The sequence below is a fragment of the Mizuhopecten yessoensis genome, unplaced genomic scaffold (genome assembly GCF_002113885.1).
Source record: "Mizuhopecten yessoensis strain PY_sf001 unplaced genomic scaffold, ASM211388v2 scaffold8057, whole genome shotgun sequence".
Lineage (NCBI taxonomy): Eukaryota > Metazoa > Mollusca > Bivalvia > Pectinida > Pectinidae > Mizuhopecten > Mizuhopecten yessoensis.
Window position 1 is genome coordinate 387801 of NW_018407357.1, and position 24198 is coordinate 411998.

The 24198-nt window shown below is 36.0% G+C and overlaps 2 protein-coding genes across 4 annotated transcripts in view; one reads left to right on the forward strand and one right to left on the reverse strand.

The window, feature by feature from the left end:
- Positions 1-1902, reverse strand: part of LOC110454759 (heat shock 70 kDa protein 12A-like) — a 10542-nt gene extending 8640 nt beyond the window's left edge. Inside the window, exon 1 of the mRNA XM_021504444.1 lies at positions 1782-1902. The gene's annotated coding sequence lies outside the window, so the exon portion shown is untranslated. The remainder of the gene's footprint in view (positions 1-1781) is intronic.
- A 2436-nt stretch (positions 1903-4338) lies between these two features.
- Positions 4339-24042, forward strand: LOC110454783. Of its 3 annotated transcripts, none has more exons than XM_021504488.1 (16): positions 4339-4434; positions 4683-4853; positions 7983-8118; positions 9333-9448; positions 9848-9988; positions 10252-10496; positions 10781-10859; positions 11043-11216; positions 11367-11440; positions 20341-20523; positions 20952-21125; positions 21426-21581; positions 21872-21949; positions 22588-22771; positions 23070-23269; positions 23834-24042. In XM_021504488.1, the coding sequence occupies exons 3-16, from the start codon at positions 7986-7988 to the stop codon at positions 23961-23963; spliced, it is 2067 nt and encodes a 688-aa protein (XP_021360163.1). In that variant the 5' UTR covers positions 4339-4434; positions 4683-4853; positions 7983-7985; the 3' UTR covers positions 23964-24042. The 3 variants fall into 3 exon arrangements, with proteins under 3 accessions (XP_021360163.1, XP_021360164.1, XP_021360162.1); XM_021504489.1 differs by having other exon boundaries at positions 4740-4853; XM_021504487.1 differs by lacking the exon at positions 4339-4434 and having other exon boundaries at positions 4483-4853.
- Positions 24043-24198: the final 156 nt, after the last annotated feature.

Here is a 24198-nt window from a genome sequence, read left to right on the forward strand (position 1 = left end):
TAAGGAGAGGGGGGAGGCACAACCACCATTTATATCAAATTTAGTGCAGAAGTCCATACTAAATTGGGATAAAATCCCTTGTTCCTACGATAGAATAAGGATTTTAAAGGTTTAACCTCTATTTCCTCCATTGGGTACGGCCTCTCTGTCCTAAGTGAGGCCATACCCACCGTTTATACAAAATTCAGTCCCCTTGGCCAAAGGATGCTGCAGACTAAATAGGATAAATCCCTTTAATCCTACGGTAGAAGACGGTTTTTACCTCTATTTCCCCTATTGTGACCCACCTCCCTGACCCCAGGGAGGCAATACCCATTGTTTATACAAAATGTAGTCCCCTTGGCCCAAGGATGCCGCAGACTAAATATGAATAAAATCTCTTCATCCCTATGGTAGAAAAGGAATGTTAAAGATTTTACCTCTATTTCCCCTGTTGGGTCTCTGCCCCCGGGCGGTCCAAATCCACCGTCTATAAAAAATTGAGTCTTCTTGACCAAAGGATGTTCCAGACCAAATTGGGAGAAAATCCCTTAATCCCTACGGTAAAAGAAAGATTTTAAATGTTTACCTCTATTTCCCCTATTCGACCTCACACCTGCCCACAGGGGGCCACATTTACCGTTTATACAAAATTCAGTGCCCTTGGCCTAAGGATGCTCCTGACCAAATTAAGTCAAAAGCTACTGGGCCGTTCAGGACTAGTAGCGTTTTAAAGAAAAAGTTGACGGACGGACGATGGACGGACGGACGGACGGAGGGACGACGGACGTTGCGGTACGGCATAAGCTCACCATGGTACGTCCTGCGGACCAGATGAGCTTAATACTTGTAAATGTAGTGAGAAAAATCTAACTTGTAGTTGTTCGTGTCTATCTAATCTACCTGTAAATGTACCTGGTAAACTATTAGTGAATTGTGTTTTTTCTTCTTAAATGAACTTGTGCTTATAATATATTTGTTACCCATGATTGTCTATTAAAAAGGCCAGCAGCTTTTCATTATTAAACACAAGTATGTGCTGTTAAATGCTGAAGAATGAACAGCTGCATGCACATATTTATACAAAGGATGATGTCACGTCTTTGTTTAAATCATATTATGTGTATAGCCTTTTTACCACTCTCGTGTCTATTTCCGTTTTGGACGTGATTCTATTTATACCAGTCACCAATCAATCCATTACTGTGTGTATTAATACGTATATTTCAGAACCGAAACCTTTCATAGCGAAACTTCAACAGGGTGATTTTTGAAAATCCTGAAATGAATTTTCAGGAATCAGAAATGTCTATTTTCGGTTGTCACATACGTATTACTGAAAAATCTTAAGTCAAATACTGTAAACAGTCAGAAACAAGAAATATATTCTATGAATTGTGGAGTTTGTATATATACACTATCATGTACCAAGTACATGTCAATTAAATATTAACAATAGTATCTAACACTACACACATATATCAAGGAGAAATATCCATTATTTACTACTCTAACACTCCTTCGCATATACAGCCACTTTAAACACATTTATGCAATCAGACATCATTATAATTAAAATTCGATATATATGATATCATAATGTCATAATTATCGTCCATTTGTTTTCAACATATGGAAAAAACATCATTTAAAATGTTCCAGTGACCTATCATAATATTGACCGATATAATTTTAATGTTCACATGAACCGTTATGTTTGTAAGGCAACCAGCTCTGATCAGAAACATTGAAAACTATAAGTACGTAAATCGACATATCATGACATATCTTTAACTACTTACACTTGGGCATCACATCCAGTCCTGGATCAATCCTGGGTAATATTTAAAGTTCCGGGATTCCCGAAACACATTTCTACTTCTCATTTCAAGTTCTGAATTGACAGCACAACACATATGCTTGCAGCAGTACTTTCGGTTTCGATTTTTAGAAACAGTTCGGTCTCGGTCTCAGTCAACACTTACTTATAGAAAACAGTCAACATTAACTTTCTTTTTCGTTTTAAAGTTGGCCTTTAATTGTCTTTTGTGAAATAGTTCGTGCTGTCCACATCACCTCAGTTTGATTGGGTTTGTTCATTGTCTGTATAATAACGGTATAAGAATGCTTGGTAATAAAAGTGGTAAAAGTACAAGATTGTCCATTATCAACGATTAAGTGGCAAAGCATAACCATATGAATAACACTTAATAAACAGAAAGGTATGTTGGCATGACGCTATATAATGTAGACGTTCATGTTTTAGCGGTAGTCTCACTCTAGCGATCGCTTTAAATATTGCGCTATATTAAGAATGCAGTCTTTGAAGCTTTGTTCTCTGTTACAATTTTAGGATGCGTCAATCCATCGATGCGCTTATCTTTAAAAACTCGATAATACGCTAAAATTTCAGTATGCTAAAATACATTGTAATTACGTTTACGGCATACACAAGTTTATAACGAGCAAGTTACATAAAAGTGTCCCTAAATCACCAACAACGATCACTGGAATGACACTTCATGTATGTTACCAGCAGGTATCATTAAAATGTTACTATATACAACCAACAAGCTACATCACCCTTATCCTCGATATCTAGGGGTTACGCTCACTTTTGTTGACATGTCATTTGTTTCAACAGAGAGGTTAGTATGAATGTAAAATCCATTTCTACTAATTTTATTATCATGTGTAAATTAATAGCTGTTTCACTCGTCGGATAGAACCTGTGACATGAAAACGATCTCAGGAAACAGTTGGCTAGACTGGTAATGATTGTGGTTTAGAAAAAATGGTTAACACACCATCGTTTTAATAATAATATGAGGGTAATGCACAGGATTGGCAACTCAACACTAAACAAACAAACATGGCTCATCGTCATTCTGCTAACTGTGTCATGTGGAAAATCTCTTTGGCTATTCACTAAGTTTTAGAATGCGTGTTCACCAGCTTGTGTCATTTTCGTGTACCAAAACAAATAAAGCAATACTATGTAAATTCAAACATGTTGATGTGGAATAGAATATGAAATATTTGTTTAAATTTTGATAGATACAAGTACTTTAATAGTCAAAATTCATTCATGTTTTTTTCTATCTTTTCAAGTTTTCTGTGTAAATCTTTCCGTTAGTCATAGTTAACCGAAGTTTCAAATAAGATGTGCTAACAATTCGGTATTTTTCTAAAAAAAATCACATTAAACACTGATTAAGATGGTATCAAGGAAATTGCAAGAGTTTGACCATACTGTGTAAAAGTCGAAATGCTCGTGTGTGGAAAAGTTAACGATGTGACTTTTTAAGATGATCGTGACGCGGACATTTTTGCGTTTGAAAAGTTCTGAAATCTGTATGTTTATATAATCTTTAAACTCATTGAGTGAATATTTGCGTGTTGATACTTTGAGTGGGAATATGAGTAAGTTTTATGTGAGACTGTGACCATGTCGGAGTCCGAAAAGGAATGGTATAGGAGATCGTGATGTTATCGCAACAGTAGTTATAATCTTAGTATTGATTTCCGAATCCGAGTTTGACTTATGCACTATATCGATGACAGACAGCATCATAGACTGTACATATCAGAGAAATACATGGCTTATTACGGATGTATTAGACATCACGTGTTTTCGTGTCATTACTCAAGAAGCATAACCACTACCTTCGTCTATCGATGAGCGTACGTTTATACATGTGTATAATAATCACAAACGCTAGCCGCGTCTGTCAATACACATTTAATCTTTTGAACTGAGGAAGGTTTGTTTATAACATGCCTGAGTTTTATGAAACTACTTATATTTGTAGTTCGATCCTTTGAATGTTTTTTGTTTGTTGAAAACGCAAGTAGGTTGAATTTGATATCATTTTATTATTGAATACATGTTTATTGACAGTCGTGGCTAGTTCCCGTGTATAGACTGTCCCGTTTTCCAAATTGTAGATAGAATCCGTGCTATATTGGACGCGTTATTCTCAAAAAATATTTTATATTAATATATATATTTATATCTATAAAAAATCTTTTATTTAAAAAAAACCCATAGTCAAATTTAAAAAAATATTTTTAACTCTGCGTACAGATATTTTTTGTGTGATAAACCATATTGTGAAAAGCGAACTCAATAAAAGAAAAACGTATTATGGATTATCCGATAGTTTATTATCACTTGCTGATCATGAGAGATGAACGTACTGAAACGCACACTAACGTTCGCTTACAGCAGAAAGCCCTCAAACACCTACTAATGTGATTCAATATACAGATACCTGATTTACATATGGACATGCTTTACAGGTAACACTGGTTTGTTTTTAAGTCACGCTTTAGATCACACAGTGGATGGTAAAGGAGGTGACACACAGATCAACTGTTTCTATTATAAAGCTGGCAAGGTGAAGTTAATTAGAAAGGGAGGAGTCGATTTACAAACAACACCAGACCCTAACGGTACGTACCAGATCGACATTCTGTGTGCGTATTTGTGTCAGAGTGGTGTTAAATGTTATATTACTGCATCTGTACAGACATAGTGTATGCTGATGTAGGAAGTGGTAGTCTAGTGGTCTGATATATACAAAGTGTTATCGGGTCACATTACAAGTACTTACAACCGTATTTCCTTAGCTGACTTCTAGCCTAATTATATATAAATCTATGTATAAACCGAAATCTCCACACTGTTATGTTCTTTTCAGGGATCACCTAGATACACGCACCAATGACTGTCACACGCGTTAACTAATTCGTTGTAGGCTGTGTGTTAGGCTGTAGAGGAAGTCGAGGTTAAACTGACATTTTAGTACAAGGCGTTGCACCAGACACACATGTAACGGAGTTCACACGCATTCAGACACAGGCAGCCTAAGGTATGTATCATATTTCAAAATGTCTGCATACTTTAAAAACGAAATATTTTAACTATTTTATTCATTCTTGATGACTCGACATGATGCCTTCATTACTATGATTCAAGCATTTACATGTACAAAGTAAACTAATAATCTAAATTATGTCAACAATCTCTGTATACTTTCTCGACGATAACACATTCAGTATGAAGCGTTCAACACAACTGTAGTTAGCCTGGTATTACGCCCTAGTCAGTATATCATGTATTTCATGAATACAAATGTATACCGGTTCATGAAGTAATAACCACTTGCTGATGCTAAGAGCACAAGTATGGTGCAGAGGAATGGGTACAATAGGCTATTAATCTGCCAAAAACTGCCCACCTGTCGTGATAAAGCTTCAACGAAGTAAAGATTCGCAGTCCTATTAACTCGATGTCAAGAACATGAAGTAAAATAATTCATCTTAGGTGTACCGGATAAGAGATATACATTCCCTTAATTGTACGAGATTGGATATACATTAGCATCAATTTAAGTCTGAACAACCCGATGACCAGTAGATATAGGTTATAGGACATACTGGGCTTTTAGCACACCTTCCGCAAAGTGCGTTCGGAGTTATACTAGGGCACAATACCTGTCGTCCGTTCAGCTGGCCGTCTGACGTCAACGACCTTTTTCATAATAAATGAATTGTTCTGACCCATACTAAATGCCAGTGTAGTTCAATGTGGGAAACTTCAAAACAAGCTCACCAACCATACCTTGTGTCACGATATTTGGGCATCAGCATGCTCATATGCATGCCCTTTACCTACATTCTAATGACATATGGGTGAACTTATATATATATATAAACGACCTTTCAAGAAAGGGGCGGCCTAAATTCAAGATATATTTTGAGATAGCCTATTGGAGTGTTTGGGTCCAAAGTTACTTCTCATCAGTAGAAAAGAGCATCCATTGTACATGTAGTTCCATTTACATAAAAATAATGCTTCAAAGATTTTGGTGAATAAGGTACAATAAAGAACAATAGTTACGTGGTTATAACGTAAAATGATTTCATTTCTTGTTGAAAACAACTTAAACAGAAAGTAGCTACATTTTGTAGAAGTGAAACATTAGAAGAGAACTATTAAATCATCTTGGAGTGTATACGCTATTCCTCTCGTTTAAACCGGATATGTCATCTGCTGTGTTTTTTCTGCAACCCAAACATGATTATACCTGATGGACCATAAAATGGAAGCAAAATTATTGCTATGGAACCGGCTTATTTTTGTGCATTATTTTCAAATTATCAAATTGCTTTCACACATGAAATTTACAGCTAACGCCTTTAATCCCTTGGTGTGGTATACCTTAACGCGTCAACACCTCATAGTGTAACTTGATTGTTGGGATGCAATTAATTTCTGTTTCCATTCAAGACAGTCTTGGTTGGTTTACAATTGGGTGTTAAGGCTTTTTTTATCTGTAGAAAAAGAGGTTCTCTATTAAGAGTATGGAAATATCTGTAATAAGTTACTGACTCAGCCTGTATTGTCGAAAATTTAAAGCCTGAAATGCATGGTGTATTTTGCAGTTTTTTAATCTACAAATTACAAAAAATCATTATGCAACTGTATGAATTGTGAAGGAGTAGGTAACATAATACACGCTCCAACATAAGATTCCCCTGACCATGTCAGTGTAACGGTGTTGGTATATGGTATATGTAAACATGAAAATCGTCCATTATTTTGTATACGACGTAAATAAAGTACTATAATAATTACTAGACATATTAGCATCTATTTGAAAATTGAATGAAGAAAGCCAAGTCGGTGCCTGCCACGTCCTTTAATGACCATAGTTGTTAATAGGACTTATAGCATACACAAACCAAACGAAAGAAACAAAATTGTTGAACCATATGGCCTTTCAGGACACGTTTTTTCAGAGATTAAAAAAATCAAATATGAAATGCTCCAAAACATATGAGGACAAGCAGAGAAAGGGGAAATGCGCTATAACTTTAACATTTTACTTTTGGTCACAACAGATAAAGTTTAGTATGTTCAGTGTTTCCCTCCTTAACGTAACTTTAAGAGGTCACCAAATACACTTGACACATACACCTGTATAATTATATAGTTAGTCGAAGCGTTACATCAAAGAATATGAATATAGAAGAACTTCAGAACAACTTTTCCTAACTCCTGGCATTTGGGAACGTATCTCTCAAAAAAGAAAGTCCGCTCGCGCAAGGTGACGTCCTCAACCGGAAGAAGCGTTCACACAAAAGTGATCCGCCTAAGAAAATAATCCTTCTGAAACAAATCAATATGAAGTTACGAAAACAATATTGTGAGGATAACAACACATTTTTAAGCGTAAATGTGCATATGGAAAAGCCAATGACGATAGTTTTAGTGTTCATTGTATTGCTTCTCGAAAATATACTATTTGTTTGTCACAGACCGAGGATTTTTGATCGATGACCATTGAACTTAGACATTCGGAAAGTATGATATTTAATTGACCTTTATAAATGGTGAAGACTATAAGGTAGTATAATATAGATGATAAAGTACAGTTTATCACACAGTATTTTCAGTGTTTGTCGTTCGAACAATTTTCTCATCGCTCGCACGTGGATAAAATCTCGAGTCCACCTGCGATTCACGTGCTGGTGATGAGAAAATTGTTCTCACGACAAAACCACGAAAATACAGTGTGATCATCTATAATTATCAAAGCGTGCAGCTTCTTTCGAACCATCTTTTTCCGCCTGTGTTGTCTCATGAATGAATCAGAATGGTGGTCATGGCGACAAATTCATCTAGCGACTCCGTTTACAATCGATTCTAGATTTATCATGTTGTTGTCGAACATGGGGAGAAACTATATGTACATGTATATATTTGACTGATTTGTAGCGGCAAAGTTCATGACAGCCACGAATATGATATTTATCACTTTGTTTCCATCCCGTGAATCATGTATAACACCATGGTTACTAAGAATTTAAAATAAATTACATTTATATTGCGTGCATATAAACTGTTAAGTTTATACGGTGTAATACGGACAAGTATCGACTATATCCTGCTATACTGGTATGTATGTTGTTAAAGAGTTTACGTACCTTTACAGACGATGACGATTGAGTCGGAGAAGAGACGTCATCGTCGAGCAAACAGCGATGGCGGTCGTGACGTCAGGGTGAGGATGAACTGTCGAAAACATAGGCGGCCTCTCAGCATACCCCTACGACAGTTCGATTCTATAGGTACATAGGCCATATTGGCTGCTTCATTGACGCTTACACTTCCGAAATTTCCTAGGCTTACCTCTGAATATGTGTAGGTGTTTCGTGTTGTTTTCGCAGTATCTTGGTGTCATCTCAGTCCCTCTTTTGTCTTTATATATCCGATTTCGAGTTCTGAATTTGTCCAGGAATGTTGATGCTTTGAAGTATTTTTCCATATGTTAAAACGATTCTTTTTCATAGTAGTAATGAACAAGATTTCACGAGTTTAACTATGTTCAAATGTCGCATTAACTTTGTTTGGTAAGTCTTGACGTTACCTGAACAAGGTTCAATAATATAAGGTCATTATAGGGCAAGTCTTAAATGTCTATCAACACAATAAGGTCATAAAGGGCAACACTATAGTGTCATACAGAGTCGCATGGTAGTCTGAACGGCCCATCAATACATCAAGGTCATACAGGATTACCCGTTAGTCTGAACGGCCCATCAACACAATAAGGTCATACAGAGTCACACGGTAGTCTGAACGGCCCGTCAATACATTAAGGTCATACAGGATTACCCGTTAGTCTTAACGGCCCATCAACACATTAAGGTCATACAGAGTCACACGGTAGTCTGAACAGTACATCAATATAATAAGTTCATTCAGATTCACACGGTAGTGTTAACGGCCCATCATCACAATAAGGTCATACTGGGTCACAAGGTAGACTAAACAGTCCATCAACACAATAAAGGTATAAACTATTTAGGATGGGTAGATCAATGATATGAGGAAACTCATAGAGGAAACTCATAGATTTTGCAAGGGGACGCAAAGTCTGCTTTTAATTAAATAAATACGCCTTTGAATTGTTCACCAAAATAAACTATAGAATGCATTGATAATTCTCATATACGTATTAATTATAAAATAATGTGAAATATATTTAAATTGGATTTAAACAAGATTCTTGCCTTTAAATACCGTTCATTTAATATATTTATTTTCTATAAACTAAAGGATTTCGATGATAATTGTGTGTTTTCATGTATCGCAAAAATGCACTCAAATAATCTCAGTTATTTATACTTTTGAATCAAACTATTTGAAACTGCCGATCATCGAATGGAGAAATATGGATATGGTGTTAAATTACCCCATGTGATTCTTTTCTTTTTTTGTAGTAATATTAACGTTGTTAGCATGCTATACACATGTAACTACATGATTATTGCTGTTGCAGTCCTCAATGACGATGGGGGTTTATTGGACTCTGATCGTTTCCATGTCAGCCCCTCCCAGACATCAATGGTGGCCGACCTCGGGGATGTGGCTATGGACGACTCATTCCAACGAGAGGTAGGTCGCTCTTTGTTACAATGTGAGGTAGGCCAGTTTCGTTCCAATTGGAAGTTGGCCACAAGCCTCAAATGAGTAGTAGGTCGGGAATGTGTTACCATGGACGGTAGGTCGTTGGACTGTTTCCATCTTGAAGGAACTGGACTCGTTCCAACTGAAGATAGGTCACATAACTCGTTTCCAACTGGAGAAAAGTCAATGTAATCGTTTTAGAGCGCGGTACGTTTTGACTTGGTTTTACGCATGTGAAGTGGATCACATTATGTCTTCGGTTTTGCAGGAGGAGATCTGAATGCTTATAGCACTCTTTCTTTTGAAAAAGGGATATTAGTGTATATTTAAAATGAAATTGTTTCCATCTTAATTTTCTTATCTGTATAGCACCACTATTTATTGCAGGTAGCAGAGAAGACCAGGCTTCTTTTTATAGGAAAGCAAGAGGCTGAAATAGAGGTGTTTATCGACAGAATTATAGCCCGGGAAGGCAACAAGGACAGAGCATTACTACACGTGGTCTCTACCATCGACAATGAACCAAGAGTTGGTACCGCTAGTTAGCATGATGATACCAGTAACATGGAATGAAACCGAGATTCAAATCACTTTCTGAGTTTACATAAATGAAAACAATATTCTTGACCCATTTTTACTAATATCTGACAATATATCAATTATTCATTCTTTCCTGAACAACTTTCTGTTATGGCTGAATATTCGCTTTGCTCGTTCCTGCATTAACTATTTACCATTAATATGAAATGATAAAATGCCCTAATTCCTAATAACATTACTGTGTTTACTAGGTTCAGATGCTGATAAACACCCTTCTTCACAGGGGTGCCAATCCCTCGGCCAGTGACCAACACCTGCGGACACCCCTACACTACGCTGTAGAGAAGGACTTTAAGGGCGTGTGTGTCAAGCTGCTGGAGCATGACGCGTGGCCGAATGCACGTGATCACGACAATGTTATGCCATATACAACAGCATACGACATCGGCAACGACGATGTGGCGTCCCTGTTGATACTTTACATGCCAAATATCGAGTGAGTAGCCTATATATATATACTAGATTATAAGTTATAAGGATATACCAACCTGGAAATATATGTTTTCTTTTTGTATACGTTGTTTTGTAAAGGCAATGGTTATTAGCTAGGTATTAGTTTTTCTTTTTATTATTTGTCTTTTCGATGGACCATCGGATATTACGTGTTTGAAATATGCCTGCATACACAGGGAATGTATTTCCAGAAGCATGTCATGTTACAAATGGTTGATCATATTTATTATATTGTACAGATGTAAATTGTCACTGGCATTTTTGCAGGGTGAGGCAACTATATACCAGTGATGGAAACAAAGCCGCAGAGTTCAGTTTTCACACACTCCTACGAAAAAATATGCAAGTAAGTTTTTCTTCGACTTTGTAGGTCTTAAAATTAAAATAGTTTTCTTAATTCATAATTATTAAAAGAGCATGCCAATTAATTCTGTATGTTTGATATTTGTTCAATGCCTTTGGAAAATCAAAAAGATACATCACAACTGTCTATCATTTAAGTCGTTTGTAATTTTATCATATTTCGTAGAAAACAGTTTTAGCAGTATTAGATTGCATGATTGACCATCACAGTCCGAGCGGTCACGTACGCGTGTACTATCAAGTGTTAGATGGGGACGAAGAGGGAAGATCACCATTACAGGACGGGTTTAACAGAAATTCTAAGTCATCCCTTCAAATACTTGCAAAGGAAGGTAACAAGGTAAGACGTCTTTAAAGGTATTTTTGTAATTAATCCTATAATTGTTTTTAAAAATGATCAATAATATGAACATGCATTGCTGGTAATTAGACATATCCTCATGATAAGACGACCAATGTATGGTAAATTTAATGCTTCATTTGTTTCCAGAATATCGTCTACCATGACGTGGTCCGTCTGCTGATCAGGCGAAAGTGGAAGAAGTATGCTAGATTACGTTTCGAGTGAGTAAACAACATGCATTTCTTTAAAGATTATTCATAAGCTGTTACAGGCTAACCCTCGTTTCAAAGAGCAGTAGGTTCGGTAATGTTAACAAGTGGTTATATCACGATATACTAATTTGGTTTGTAAACTGCAACATTGTAGGGATCGGTGTTTGTTACTAGTTGGTGTATAAACTGCTACATTGTTAAGATCTGTGTTTGTCACTAGTTAGTGTATAAACTGCTACATTGTAAGGATTTGTGTTTGTTACTTGTTGGTGTACAAACTACTACATTGTTAAGATCTGTGCTTGTTACTAGTTGGTGTACAAACTGCAACATTGTAAGGATCGGTGTTTGTTACTAGTTGGCGTACAAACTGCTACATTGTTAAGATCTGTGTTTGTTTTTTGTTGGTGTATAAACTGCTACATTGTTAAGATCTGTGTTTGTCACTAGTTAGTGTATAAACTGCTACATTGTAAGGATCTGTGTTTGTTACTTGTTGGTGTACAAACTACTACATTGTTAAGATCTGTGTTTGTTACTAGTTGGTGTACAAACTGCAACATTGTAAGGATCGGTGTTTGTTACTAGTTGGTGTACAAACTGCTACATTGTTAAGATCTGTGTTTGTTACTTGTTGGTGTATAAACTGCTACATTGTTAAGATCTGTGCTTGTTACTAGTTGGTGTACAAACTGCAACATTATTAAGATCGGTGTTTGTTACTAGTTGGTGTATAAACTGCAACATTGTTAAGATCTGTCTTTGTTACTAGTTGGTGTATAAACAGCTACATTGTTAGGATCTGTATTTGTTACTAGTTGGTGTACAAACTGCAACATTGTTAAGATCTGTGTTTGTTACTAGTTGGTGTATAAACTGCTACATTGTTAAGATCTGTGTTTGTTACTAGTTGGTGTATAAACTGCTACATTGTAAGGATCGGTGTTTGTTACTAGTTGGTGTATAAACTGCTACATTGTAGGGATCTGTGTTTGTTACTAGTTGGTGTACAAACTGCAACATTGTAAGGATCGGTGTTTGTTACTAGTTGGTGTACAAACTGCTACATTGTTAAGATCTGTGTTTGTTTTTTGTTGGTGTATAAACTGCTACATTGTTAAGATATGTGCTTGTTACTAGTTGGTGTACAAACTGCAACATTGTTAAGATCGGTGTTTGTTACTAGTTGGTGTATAAATTGCTACATTGTAAGGATCGGTGTTTGTTACTAGTTCGTGTATAAACTGCTACATTGTTAAGATATGTGCTTGTTACTAGTTGGTGTACAAACTGCAACATTTTTAATATCGGTGTTTGTTACTAGTTGGTGTACAAACTGCTACAATGTTAAGATCTTTGTTTGTTACTAGTTGGTGTATAAACTGCTTGTTAAGATATGTGCTTGTTACTAGTTGGTGTACAAACTGCAACATTGTAAGGATCGGTGTTTGTTATTCGTTGGTGTATAAACTGCTACATTGTTAAGACCTGTGTTTGTTACTAGTTGGTGTATACACTGCTACATTGTTAAGATCTGTTTGCTACTAGTTAGTGATTAAACTGCTACATTGTTAAGTTCTTTGGTTGTTACTAGTAGGTGTATAAATTGCTACATTGTAAGGATCGGTGTTTGTTATTCGTTGGTGTATAAACTGCTACATTGTAGGGATCAGGCTTGTTACTAGTTGGTGTACAAACTGCTACAATGTTAAGATCTTTGTTTGTTTCTAGTCTGTGTATAAACTGCTACATTGTTAAGATCAGTGTTTGTTACTAGTTGGTGTATAAATTGCTACATTGTAAGGATCGGTGTTTGTTATTCGTTGGTGTATAAACTGCTACATTGTAGGGATCAGGCTTGTTACTAGTTGGTGTACAAACTGCTACAATGATCGGTGTTTGTTACTAGTTGGTGTACAAACTGCTACATTGTTATGATCTGTGTTTGTTTTTTGTTGGTGTATAAACTGGTACATTGTTAAGATATGTGCTTGTTACTAGTTGGTGTACAAACTGCAACATTTTTAATATCGGTGTTTGTTACTAGTTGGTGTGCAAACTGCAACATTGTTAAGATCTGTGTTTGTATTAGTTGGTGTATAAACTGCTACATTATTAAGATCTGGGTTTGTTACTAGTTGGTGTATAAACTGCCACATTGTTAAGATCTGTGTTTGTTTTTTGTTTGTGTATAAACTGCTACATTGTTAAGACCTGTGTTTGTTACTAGTTGGTGTATATACTGCTACATTGTTAAGATCTGTTTGTTACTAGTTGGTGTATAAATTGCTACATTGTAAGGATCGGTGTTTGTTACTAGATGGTGTATAAACTGCTACATTGTAGGGATCAGGCTTGTTACTAGTTGGTGTACAAACTGCAACATTGTCAAGATCTGTGTTTGTTACTAGTTGGAGTATAAACTGCTACATTGTTAAGATATGTGCTTGTTACTAGTTGGTGTACAAACTGCTACATGGTTAAGATCTGTGTTTGTTACTAGTTTGTGTATAAACTGCTACATTGTTAAGACCTGTGTTTGTTACTAGTTGGTGTATATACTGCTACATTGTTAAGATCTGTTTGCTACTAGTTAGTGATTAAACTGCTACATTGTTAAGTTCTTTGTTTGTTACTAGTAGGTGTATAAATTGCTACATTGTAAGGATCGGTGTTTGTTACTAGTTGTTGTACAAACTGCTACATTGTTAAGATCTGTTTGCTACTAGTTGGTGTTTAAACTGCTACATTGTTAAGTTCTTTGGTTGTTACTAGTAGGTGTATAAATTGCTACATTGTAAGGATCGGTGTTTGTTACTAGTTCGTGTATAAACTGCTACATTGTTAAGACCTGTGTTTGTTACTAGTTGGTGTATAAATTGCTACATTGTAAGGATCGGTGTTTGTTATTCGTTGGTGTATAAACTGCTACATTGTAGGGATCTGTGTTTGTTACTCGTTGGTGTACAAACTGCAACATTGTCAAGATCTGTGTTTGTTACTAGTTGGAGTATAAACTGCTACATTGTTAAGATATGTGCTTGTTACTAGTTGGTGTACAAACTGCTACAATGATCGGTGTTTGTTACTAGTTGGTGTATAAACAGCTACATTGTTAGGATCTGTATTTGTTACTAGTTGGTGTACAAACTGCTACAATGTTAAGATCTTTGTTTGTTACTAGTCGGTGTATAAACTGCAACATTGTTAAGATCTGTGTTTGTATTAGTTGGTGTATAAACTGCTACATTCTAAGGATCGGTGTTTGTTACTAGTTCGTGTATAAACTGCTACATTGTTAAGACCTGTGTTTGTTACTAGTTGGTGTATAAATTGCTACATTGTAAGGATCGGTGTTTGTTACTAGTTCGTGTATAAACTGCTACATTGTTAAGACCTGTGTTTGTTACTAGTTGGTGTATGAACTGCTACATTGTTAAGATCTGTGTCGGTTACTAGTTGGTGTATAAACTGCTACAATGTTAAGATCTTTGTTTGTTTCTAGTCTGTGTATAAACTGCTACATTGTTAAGACCTGTGTTTGTTACTAGTTGGTGTATGAACTGCTACATTGTTAAGATCTGTGTGTGTTACTAGTTAGTGTATAAACTGCTACATTGTTAAGATATGTGTTTGTTACTAGTTGGTGTACAAACTGCTACATGGTTAAGATCTGTGTTTGTTACTAGTTTTTGTATAATCTGCTACATTGTTAAGATCTTTGTTTGTTACTAGTCGGTGTATAAACTGCAACATTGTTAAGATCTGTCTTTGTTACTAGTTGGTGTATAAACAGCTACATTGTTAGGATCTGTATTTGTTACTAGTTGGTGTACAAACTGCAACATTGTAAGGATCGGTGTTTGTTACTAGATGGTGTATAAACTGCTACATTGTAGGGATCTGTGTTTGTTACTAGTTGGTGAATAAACTGCTACATTGTAAGGATCGGAGTTTGTTACTAGTTGGTGTATAAACTGTTACATTGTTAAGATCTGTGTTTGTTTTTTGTTGGTGTATAAACTGCTACATTGTAGGGATCTGTGTTTGTTACTCGTTGGTGTACAAACTGCAACATTGTTAATACCGGTGTTTGTTACTAGTTGGTGTACAAAACTAGTTGGTGTATAAACTGCTACATTATTAAGATCTGGGTTTGTTACTAGTTGGTGTATAAACTGGTACATTGTTAAGATCTGTTTGCTACTAGTTGGTGTATAACCTGCTACATTATTAAGATCTGTGTTTGTTACTAGTTGGAGTATAAACTGCTACATTGTTAAGATATGTGTTTGTTACTAGTTGGTGTACAAACTGCAACATTGTAAGGATCGGTGTTTGTTACTAGTTCGTGTATAAACTGCTACATTGTTAAGATCTGTTTGCTACTAGTTGGTGTTTAAACTGCTACATTGTTAAGTTCTTTGTTTGTTACTAGTAGGTGTATAAATTGCTACATTGTAAGGATCGGTGTTTGTTACTAGTGGGTGTACAAACTGCTACATTGTTAAGATCTGTGTTTGTAACTAGTTGGTGTATAAACTGCTGCATTGTTAAGATCTGTGTTTGTTACTAGTTGTTGTACAAACTGCTACAATGTTAAGATCTTTGTTTGTTACTAGTTGGTGTATAAACTGCTACAATGTTAAGATCTGTGTTTGCTACTAGTTGGTGTATTAACTGCTACATTGTAAGGATCGGTGTTTGTTCCTAGTTGGTGTATAAACTGCTACATTGTTAAGATATGTGTTTGTTACTAGTTGGTGTATAAACTGCTACATTGGAAGGATCTGTGTTTGTTACTAATTGGTGTATAAACTGCTACATTGTAAGGATCTGTGTTTGGTTTGTTACTAGTTGGTGTACAAACTGCTACTTTGTTAAGATCTGTGTTTGTTACTAGTTGGTGCATAAACTGCTACATTGTTAAGATCTGTGTTTATAAACTGCTACATTGTTAAGATCTGTGTCGGTTACTAGTTGGTGTATAAACTGCTACATTGTTAAGCTCTGTGTTTGTTACTAGTTGGTGTACAAACTGATACAATGTTAAGATCTGTGCTTGTTACTAGTTGGTGTATAAACTGCTACATTCTAAGGATCGGTGTTTGTTACTAGTTGGTGTATAAACTGCTACATCGTTAAGATCTGTGTTTGTTACTAGTTGGTGTTCAAACTGCAACATTGTAAGGATCGGTGTTTGTTACTAGTTCGTGTATAAACTGCTACATTGTTAAGGTCTGTGTTTGTAACTAGTTGGTGTATAAACTGCTACATTGTTAAATCTGTTTGTTACTAGTTGGTGTATAAACTGCTACAATGTTAAGATCTGTGTTTGCTACTAGTTGGTGTATTAACTGCTACATTGTAAGGATCGGTGTTTGTTACTAGTGGGTGTACAAACTGCTACATTGTTAAGATCTGTGTTTCTTACTTGTTGGTGTATAAACTGCTACATTGTTAAGATATGTGTTTGTTACTAGTTGGTGTATAAACTGCAACATTGTAAGGATCGGTGTTTGTTACTAGTTAGTGTACAAACTGCTACATTGTTAAGATCTGTGTTTCTTACTTGTTGGTGTATAAACTGCTACATTGTTAAGATATGTGTTTGTTACTAGTTGGTGTATAAACTGCTCCATTGTAAGGATCGGTGTTTGTTACTAGTTGGCGTACAAACTGCTACATTGTTAAGATCTGTGTTTGTAACTAGTTGGTGTATAAACTGCTACATTGTAGGGATCAGTGTTTGTTACTAGTTGGTGTATAAGTTGGTGTACAAACTGCTACATTGTTAAGATCTGTGTTTCTTACTTGTTGGTGTATAAACTGCTACATTGTTAAGATCTATGTGTGTTACTAGTTGGTGTATAAACTGCTACATTCTAAGGATCGGTGTTTGTTACTAGTTGGTGTACAAACTGATACAATGTTAAGATCTGTGCTTGTTACTAGTTGGTGTATAAACTGCTACATTTTTAAGATCAGTGTTTGTTACTAGTTGGTGTACAAACTGCTACATTGTTAAGATTTGTGTTTGTTACTTGTTGGTGTATAAACTGCTACATTGTTAAGATCTGTTTGCTACTAGTTAGTGATTAAACTGCTACATTGTTAAGTTCTTTGTTTGTTACTAGTAGGTGTATAAATTGCTTCATTGTAAGGATCGGTGTTTGTTACTAGTTGGTGTTCAAACTGCTACATTGTTAAGATCTGTGTTTGTAACTAGTTGGTGTATAAACTGCTACATTGTAGGGATCAGTGTTTGTTACTAGTTGGTGTATAAACTGCTACATTCTAAGGATCGGTGTTTGTTACTAGTTGGTGTACAAACTGCTACATTGTTAAGATCTGTGTTTCTTACTTGTTGGTGTATAAACTGCTACATTGTTAAGATCTATGTTTGTTACTAGTTGGTGTATAAACTGCTACATTGTAGGGATCAGTGTTTGTTACTAGTTGGTGTATAAGTTGGTGTACAAACTGCTACATTGTTAAGATTTGTGTTTGTTACTTGTTGGTGTATAAACTGCTACATTGTTAAGATATGTGTTTGTTACTAGTTGGTGTATAAACTGCTCCATTGTAAGGATCGGTGTTTGTTACTAGTTGGCGTACAAACTGCTACATTGTTAAGATCTGTGTTTCTTACTTGTTGGTGTATAAACTGCTACATTGTTAAGATCTATGTGTGTTACTAGTTGGTGTATAAACTGCTACATTGGAAGGATCTGTGTTTGTTACTAATTGGTGTATAAACTGCTACATTGTAAGGATCGGTGTTTGTTCCTAGTTGGTGTATAAACTGCTACATTGTTAAGATATGTGTTTGTTACTAGTTGGTGTATAAACTGCAACATTGTAAGGATCGGTGTTTGTTACTAGTTCGTGTATAAACTGCTAAATTGTTAAGATCTGTGTTTGTAACTAGTTGGTGTATAAACTGCTGCATTGTTAAGATCTGTGTTTGTTACTAGTTGTTGTATAAACTGCTACTTTGTTAAGATCTGTGTTTGTTACTAGGTGGTGTATAAACTGCTACAGTGTTAAGATCTGTGTTTGTTACTAGTTGGTGTATGAACTGCTACATTGTTAAGATCTGTGTTTGTTCCTAGTTGGTGTATAAACTGCTACATTGTTAAGCTCTGTGTTTGTTACTAGTTGGTGTACAAACTGCTACATTGTAGGGATCGGTGTTTGCTATGAGTTGGTAAATAAACTGCTACATTGCAAGGATCGTTACTAGTAGGTGTATAAATTGCTACATTGTTAGGATCGGTGTTTGTTACTAGTTGGTGTACAAACTGATACAATGTTAAGATCTGTGCTTGTTACTAGTTGGTGTATAAACTGCTACATCGTTAAGATCTGTGTTTGTTACTAGTTGGTGTTCAAACTGCAACATTGTAAGGATCGGTGTTTGTTACTAGTTGTTGTACAAACTGCTACATTGTTAAGATCTGTGTTTGTTACTAGTTGATGTATAAACTGCTACATTGTAAGGATCGGTGTTTGTAACTAGTTGGTGTATAAACTGCTACATTGTTTAGATCTGTGTTTGTTACTAGTTGGTGTACAAACTGCTACTTTGTTAAGATCTTTGTTTGTTACTAGTTGGTGTATAAACTACTACATTGTTAAGATCTGTGTTTGTTACAAGTTGGTGTATAAACTGCTACATTGTTAAGAACTCTGTTTGTTACTATTTGGTGTATAAACTGCTACATTGTTAAGACCTGTGTTTGTTACTAGTTGGTGTATAAACCGCTACATTGTTAAGATCTGTGTTTGTTTCTAGTTGGTGTATAAACTGCTACATCGTTAAGATCTGTGTTTGTTACTAGTTGGTGCATAAACTGCTACATTGTTAAGATCCGTGTTTGTTACTAGTTGGTGTATAAACCGCTACATTGTTAAGATCTGTGTTTGTTTGTAGTTGGTGTATAAACTGCTACATTGTAGGGATCAGTGTTTGTTACTAGTTGTTGTATAAGCTTCTTCATTGTTAAGATCTGTGTTTGTTACTACTTGGTGTATAAACTGCTACGTTGTTAAGATCTGTGTTTGTTACTTGTTGGTGTATAAACTGCTACATTGTAAGGATCTGTGTTTGTTACTAGTTGGTGTATAAACTGCTGCATTGTAGGGATCAGTGTTTGTTACTAGTTGTTGTATAAACTGCTACATTGTTAAGATCTGTGTTTGTTACTAGTTGGTGTATAAACTGCAACATTGTAAGGATCGGTGTTTGTTACTAGTTGGTGCATAAACTGCTACATTGTAAGGATCGGTGTTTGTTACTAATTGGTGTATAAACTGCTACATTGTAGGGATCAGTGTTTGTTACTAGTTGTTGTATAAACTGCTACATTGTTAAGATCTGTGTTTGTTCCTAGTTGGTGTATAAACTGCTACATTGTTAAGATCGGTGTTTGTTACTAGTTGGTGTATAAACTGCTACATTGTAAGGATCGGTGTTTGTTACTAGTTGGTGTATAAACTGCTACATTGTTAAGATCTGTTTGTTGCTAGTTGGTGTACAAACTGCTACATTGTTAATATCTGTTTGTTACTAGTTGGTGTATAAACTGCTACATTGTTAAGATCTGTGTTTGTTACTAGTTGGTGTAAAAACTGCTACATTGTAGGGATCTGTGTTTGTTACGAATTGTTGTATAAACTGCTACATTGTAGGGATCGGTGTTTGCTATGAGTTGGTAAATAAACTGCTACATTGCAAGGATCTGTGTTTGTTACTAGTTGGTGTATAAACTTCTACATTGTAGGGATCGGTGTTTGTTACTAGTTGGTATATAAACTGCTGTATTGTAGGGATCGATGTTTGTTACGAGTTAGTCGTTACTGCATATCCTTTGTCAAAATAAAACATATCTCCTTTTTTTTTGCAGATTGAACGCGCTAGTATATTTTGTAACCCTGATTGCAATGATATTCTCGGCGATCGTGTCCGCTACATCTCCGAACCCGTTGCTGTATGATTCCTCGCTACAAATCGGACGGGGCGTGTGTGAAGCGTGGACCATATGTATCATACTGATGACACTTTTCCAGGAGTCGAATCAACTACGAAAGTATGTCATGTGTTTAGTTAGGAAATGACACAAAATTGTGTTTGTTTTGGTTTTATTCATTTATACTGTCGAATTAATTCATTTGTTGATTTTCACTAAATCAAATGCACGTGCGATGTAACTAGGTATTTTAGGCAGGGAGTCCTTAGTGTAAAAGTATAATTGGTGCTTATCTAAATAGCCAGAAAATATATATTTTCACGAAACTTAAGTTATCATGTACTTTGGACAGTAAGCCGATGACATTACTGAAGACAAAAATAAGACATCTACAACAGTAATTGATTGTTGGACATTTACCGATACATGTAGCGTGTACTTAATAGACAGTGTAGATATAAACATTGTAACTATGTAGGATTTACAATCAAGTATTGACCTAGAGGAACCAAAGATAGTCATGCATTATAATCTTAACACTGTTACAGACAGCGCCTAGAGTACTGGACGGACGCCTTTAACTGGATAGACATGTCGTCTGCGCTCCTCCTTGCCACGGTGGTACCTCTCAGAATTACGGAAAGATCCGAACAATGGCCGTTCTTTTCCATAGGCTTCCTTCTTTGGACACTCCGCATCTTCAAATATGCAGCTGTCTTCAGGTCAGTTAAATACAGCACCGTGGTAAGACAGTAAAGGTTACACACAGTACACAAAAGGTTACCGTACACACCAATTGTCTCTACTCAAGAGCGGTAGCGAAATCTTACCGAAGGCGTCTGAAACCTGAATCATGCAGTCGTAAACAAATTGACCAGAGCCAACTTACACATGGATATTAGCATGTGTTATGTACTACTCCTTCATCCTGCATACATTGGACCAATTTCTATTATCCATTTTAGCAAAAGTTAAGCGAATTTTAATTGCATTACAACAAACCCATTTTGAATCTATTGCAGACAGACAGGCGCATATGCCCAGATCCTTTGGCGAATCCTTGTCCATGACTTCCTCCAGTTCACCATTGTGTTTACAGTCATGCTGCTGGCTTTCAGTGGTTCTTTTATTTTGGCACTCCGGGGCGAAGACTCGCTCAACACACACCATGACACAAAGTAAACGATGTTCTCTACCTTGGTGCTATCCACATAAATATATAGGCATGAATATGTATTTGAAAACTAGGTCGGTTAAATGGACAATCCTGTAACTATTTAGGTGTTCTGAGATACAATTATAATACATGTAATTTTTAGCTTAAACATGTACCATTGGTATTCCTGATTTTACAAAAATAATTGTCACTTTGATTAATTTGTCTGGCTGTTGAGTTACGCTTTTACTTCCGTTTGTCTCTATCAATAGGAATTCTTTCATCTCTTCCATTGTCTTGATTTATTTACAGTTCATTCTGGAACATTCTGTTTCTTGGGGTCCGTATACTCATCGAAGCAGAGAGAATAATTGAATACACCGAGCTACCGTAAGTGTTTTCTGTATGTCACTCTTAATGTTATACATAGCATGTATGATTTTACATGAATAGTAGTTCAACGATTTCTAGTTGCTTTAAAAATGATAACACCTTACGTGTTTTCCTGTGTGTGGAGGTTCAGTGTCCGGATTGACATTTTATACTTTAGATGAGAAGTACATTCACGTTTCCCGACACTTTTTCTTGTTGCATCAGGTCCTCATTCATAAGTCCTTGTTAATTTGAAATATCTTTATGGAGCTTATTTCTTTACTAAAACATCACGCTGATGGTCTATTAGATCTATAGTAAGCGAATATCATTGTACATAAATAAGTAGTCTGTGACAATGTTAAATTATCACTCTTACTCGGTATTTAAGAACTCATCGGACTGTGGTTCTCTTCATAGTGTTGCTTTACTTATATTTTTCAACGTTTTAATATTCGTATCCATGCCGAACTACATACTGTATTGGTCACTGTCAGTGTTGGGGCGCTTGGACCGGTTTCTTTTTCGTCAAATCAGACGTATTTCCATTCCCAATCATGTACTCTTTTATCTAGTTATGTATTAATTTGCATATCCGTGAAACCATTCGTCGTGTATTCATGCATTCATTCCTTCATTCCCATGCGTTCCATCAGGCCGATGAGCTGCATCTTGATGGTCCTGTTTCTGTTCACATGCTGTGTGGTGTTGCTTAACATCCTCATCGCTCAATTCAGCGACACTTACCAACACGTGCAGCAGGACGCGCAGAGGGGGTTAGAGGTCAATAGGGCGTGGATAGTAGCTCGAGTGGAACTCAACAGCTTCATAGTTGGAAAGGTACCGGCGGTGTATGGTTGGGTGACGGCATTGACTAGTTAAACGATATGCTAGAGTTACGTTTGCTACGCTTCCTACGGTTGATTTACATACTAGCGAATGAGTCATTTTAATCAGTCATGACTTAATCATTCAGAGAATGGCAAAAGCAATACGATAGTTCCACAGAGTTTTGACAGATTTGCGAGTTGAAAGCTAGTAAATGTAAATCGTGATGTCATAAATGAGAGTTCTCAATGATTCAAAAAATGTACGAAGTGTAAATGTTATCCATAAAACAATAGTATTATCTCTATAGGGTCACCGGACTAATTACTACAAGGAGTACGAGGATGTATGTGATATTAAACACGTGCTAGAGCGTTGGGAAAGTCCGCCACTGAACGAGATGAACAAAAATATTCAGGATATATGGGAGTCCCTTCAGTCACACAAACTCAACGTCATCACCGTCCACAACAGACTGGCACGACAGGAAACCTCCCTCATCAAACTACAGTTAGTCGATTTTACGAAACCTCTTTCGTTAAATATAGCCTGTCATATCTCGGAAACAACTCTCATCAAAATATATTTTCTTACAGCTATGAATCAAATTAAATGAAATCACGTGTAAAGTTATGACAACTGTTGACGGAGAGGTTTGCGCCTAGGGGATGTCAATCTGGTAGGAGACCAGAGTACCCGGAGAAACTCGTGTGGAATTTCGTTTTTGTAAAGACCACGCTGATCAAAATAATATTTATGTTTTGTCCTTTTGTCTTTTATGCAGAAAAACATTTTCCGTCCTTTTGTGTTAATCTCGGACTCAAAATAAAGCGAACCAAATGTCTGAAATCTCACACATCAAAATACAGTCGATGTTTGTAAAACTTCTCTCGTCTTTTTCTGAAATATCGCACTTGCAATTGTAGTACTGAATCAAAACGTCTCAATAGTTCTTTTGGGAAAAAATAATTGTACTTAATTTAATGTGTAAGGATTTTAGTATTGCTGTGATTCTGAAGACTGCAAATATTACTGTGATTTACAAAAGTTATCTTGTTTGTGTTTCTTTTTCAGAGAAAATGTTCAAAGCGTGCTTGAGATATTGCAGTCGAAATCGAATGTCCAGTCGCCTCCTAGCGGGGAACAGATAGAAGCATCCGGGACTAGTTTAAATGACGTTGTATTTGAGAACACAGAAAATTAGTCATCCTAGCCGTTTAGCATTTATTTACAACAAAGTCACAAAACATTGTATTATATTCAATAAACCTATATTTTTACGATATCTTTTTATTGCGTTGACTATGTAGAACAATACACCCTTAGGAACTATGATGCTGTCCTATCGTAGATCACGTCATTGTTGTGAAGACTATTAACGGTATTCTGGGCTAAATATAGCCACTGGGCGTATATTTGGAACACTATTCTAAAAACAT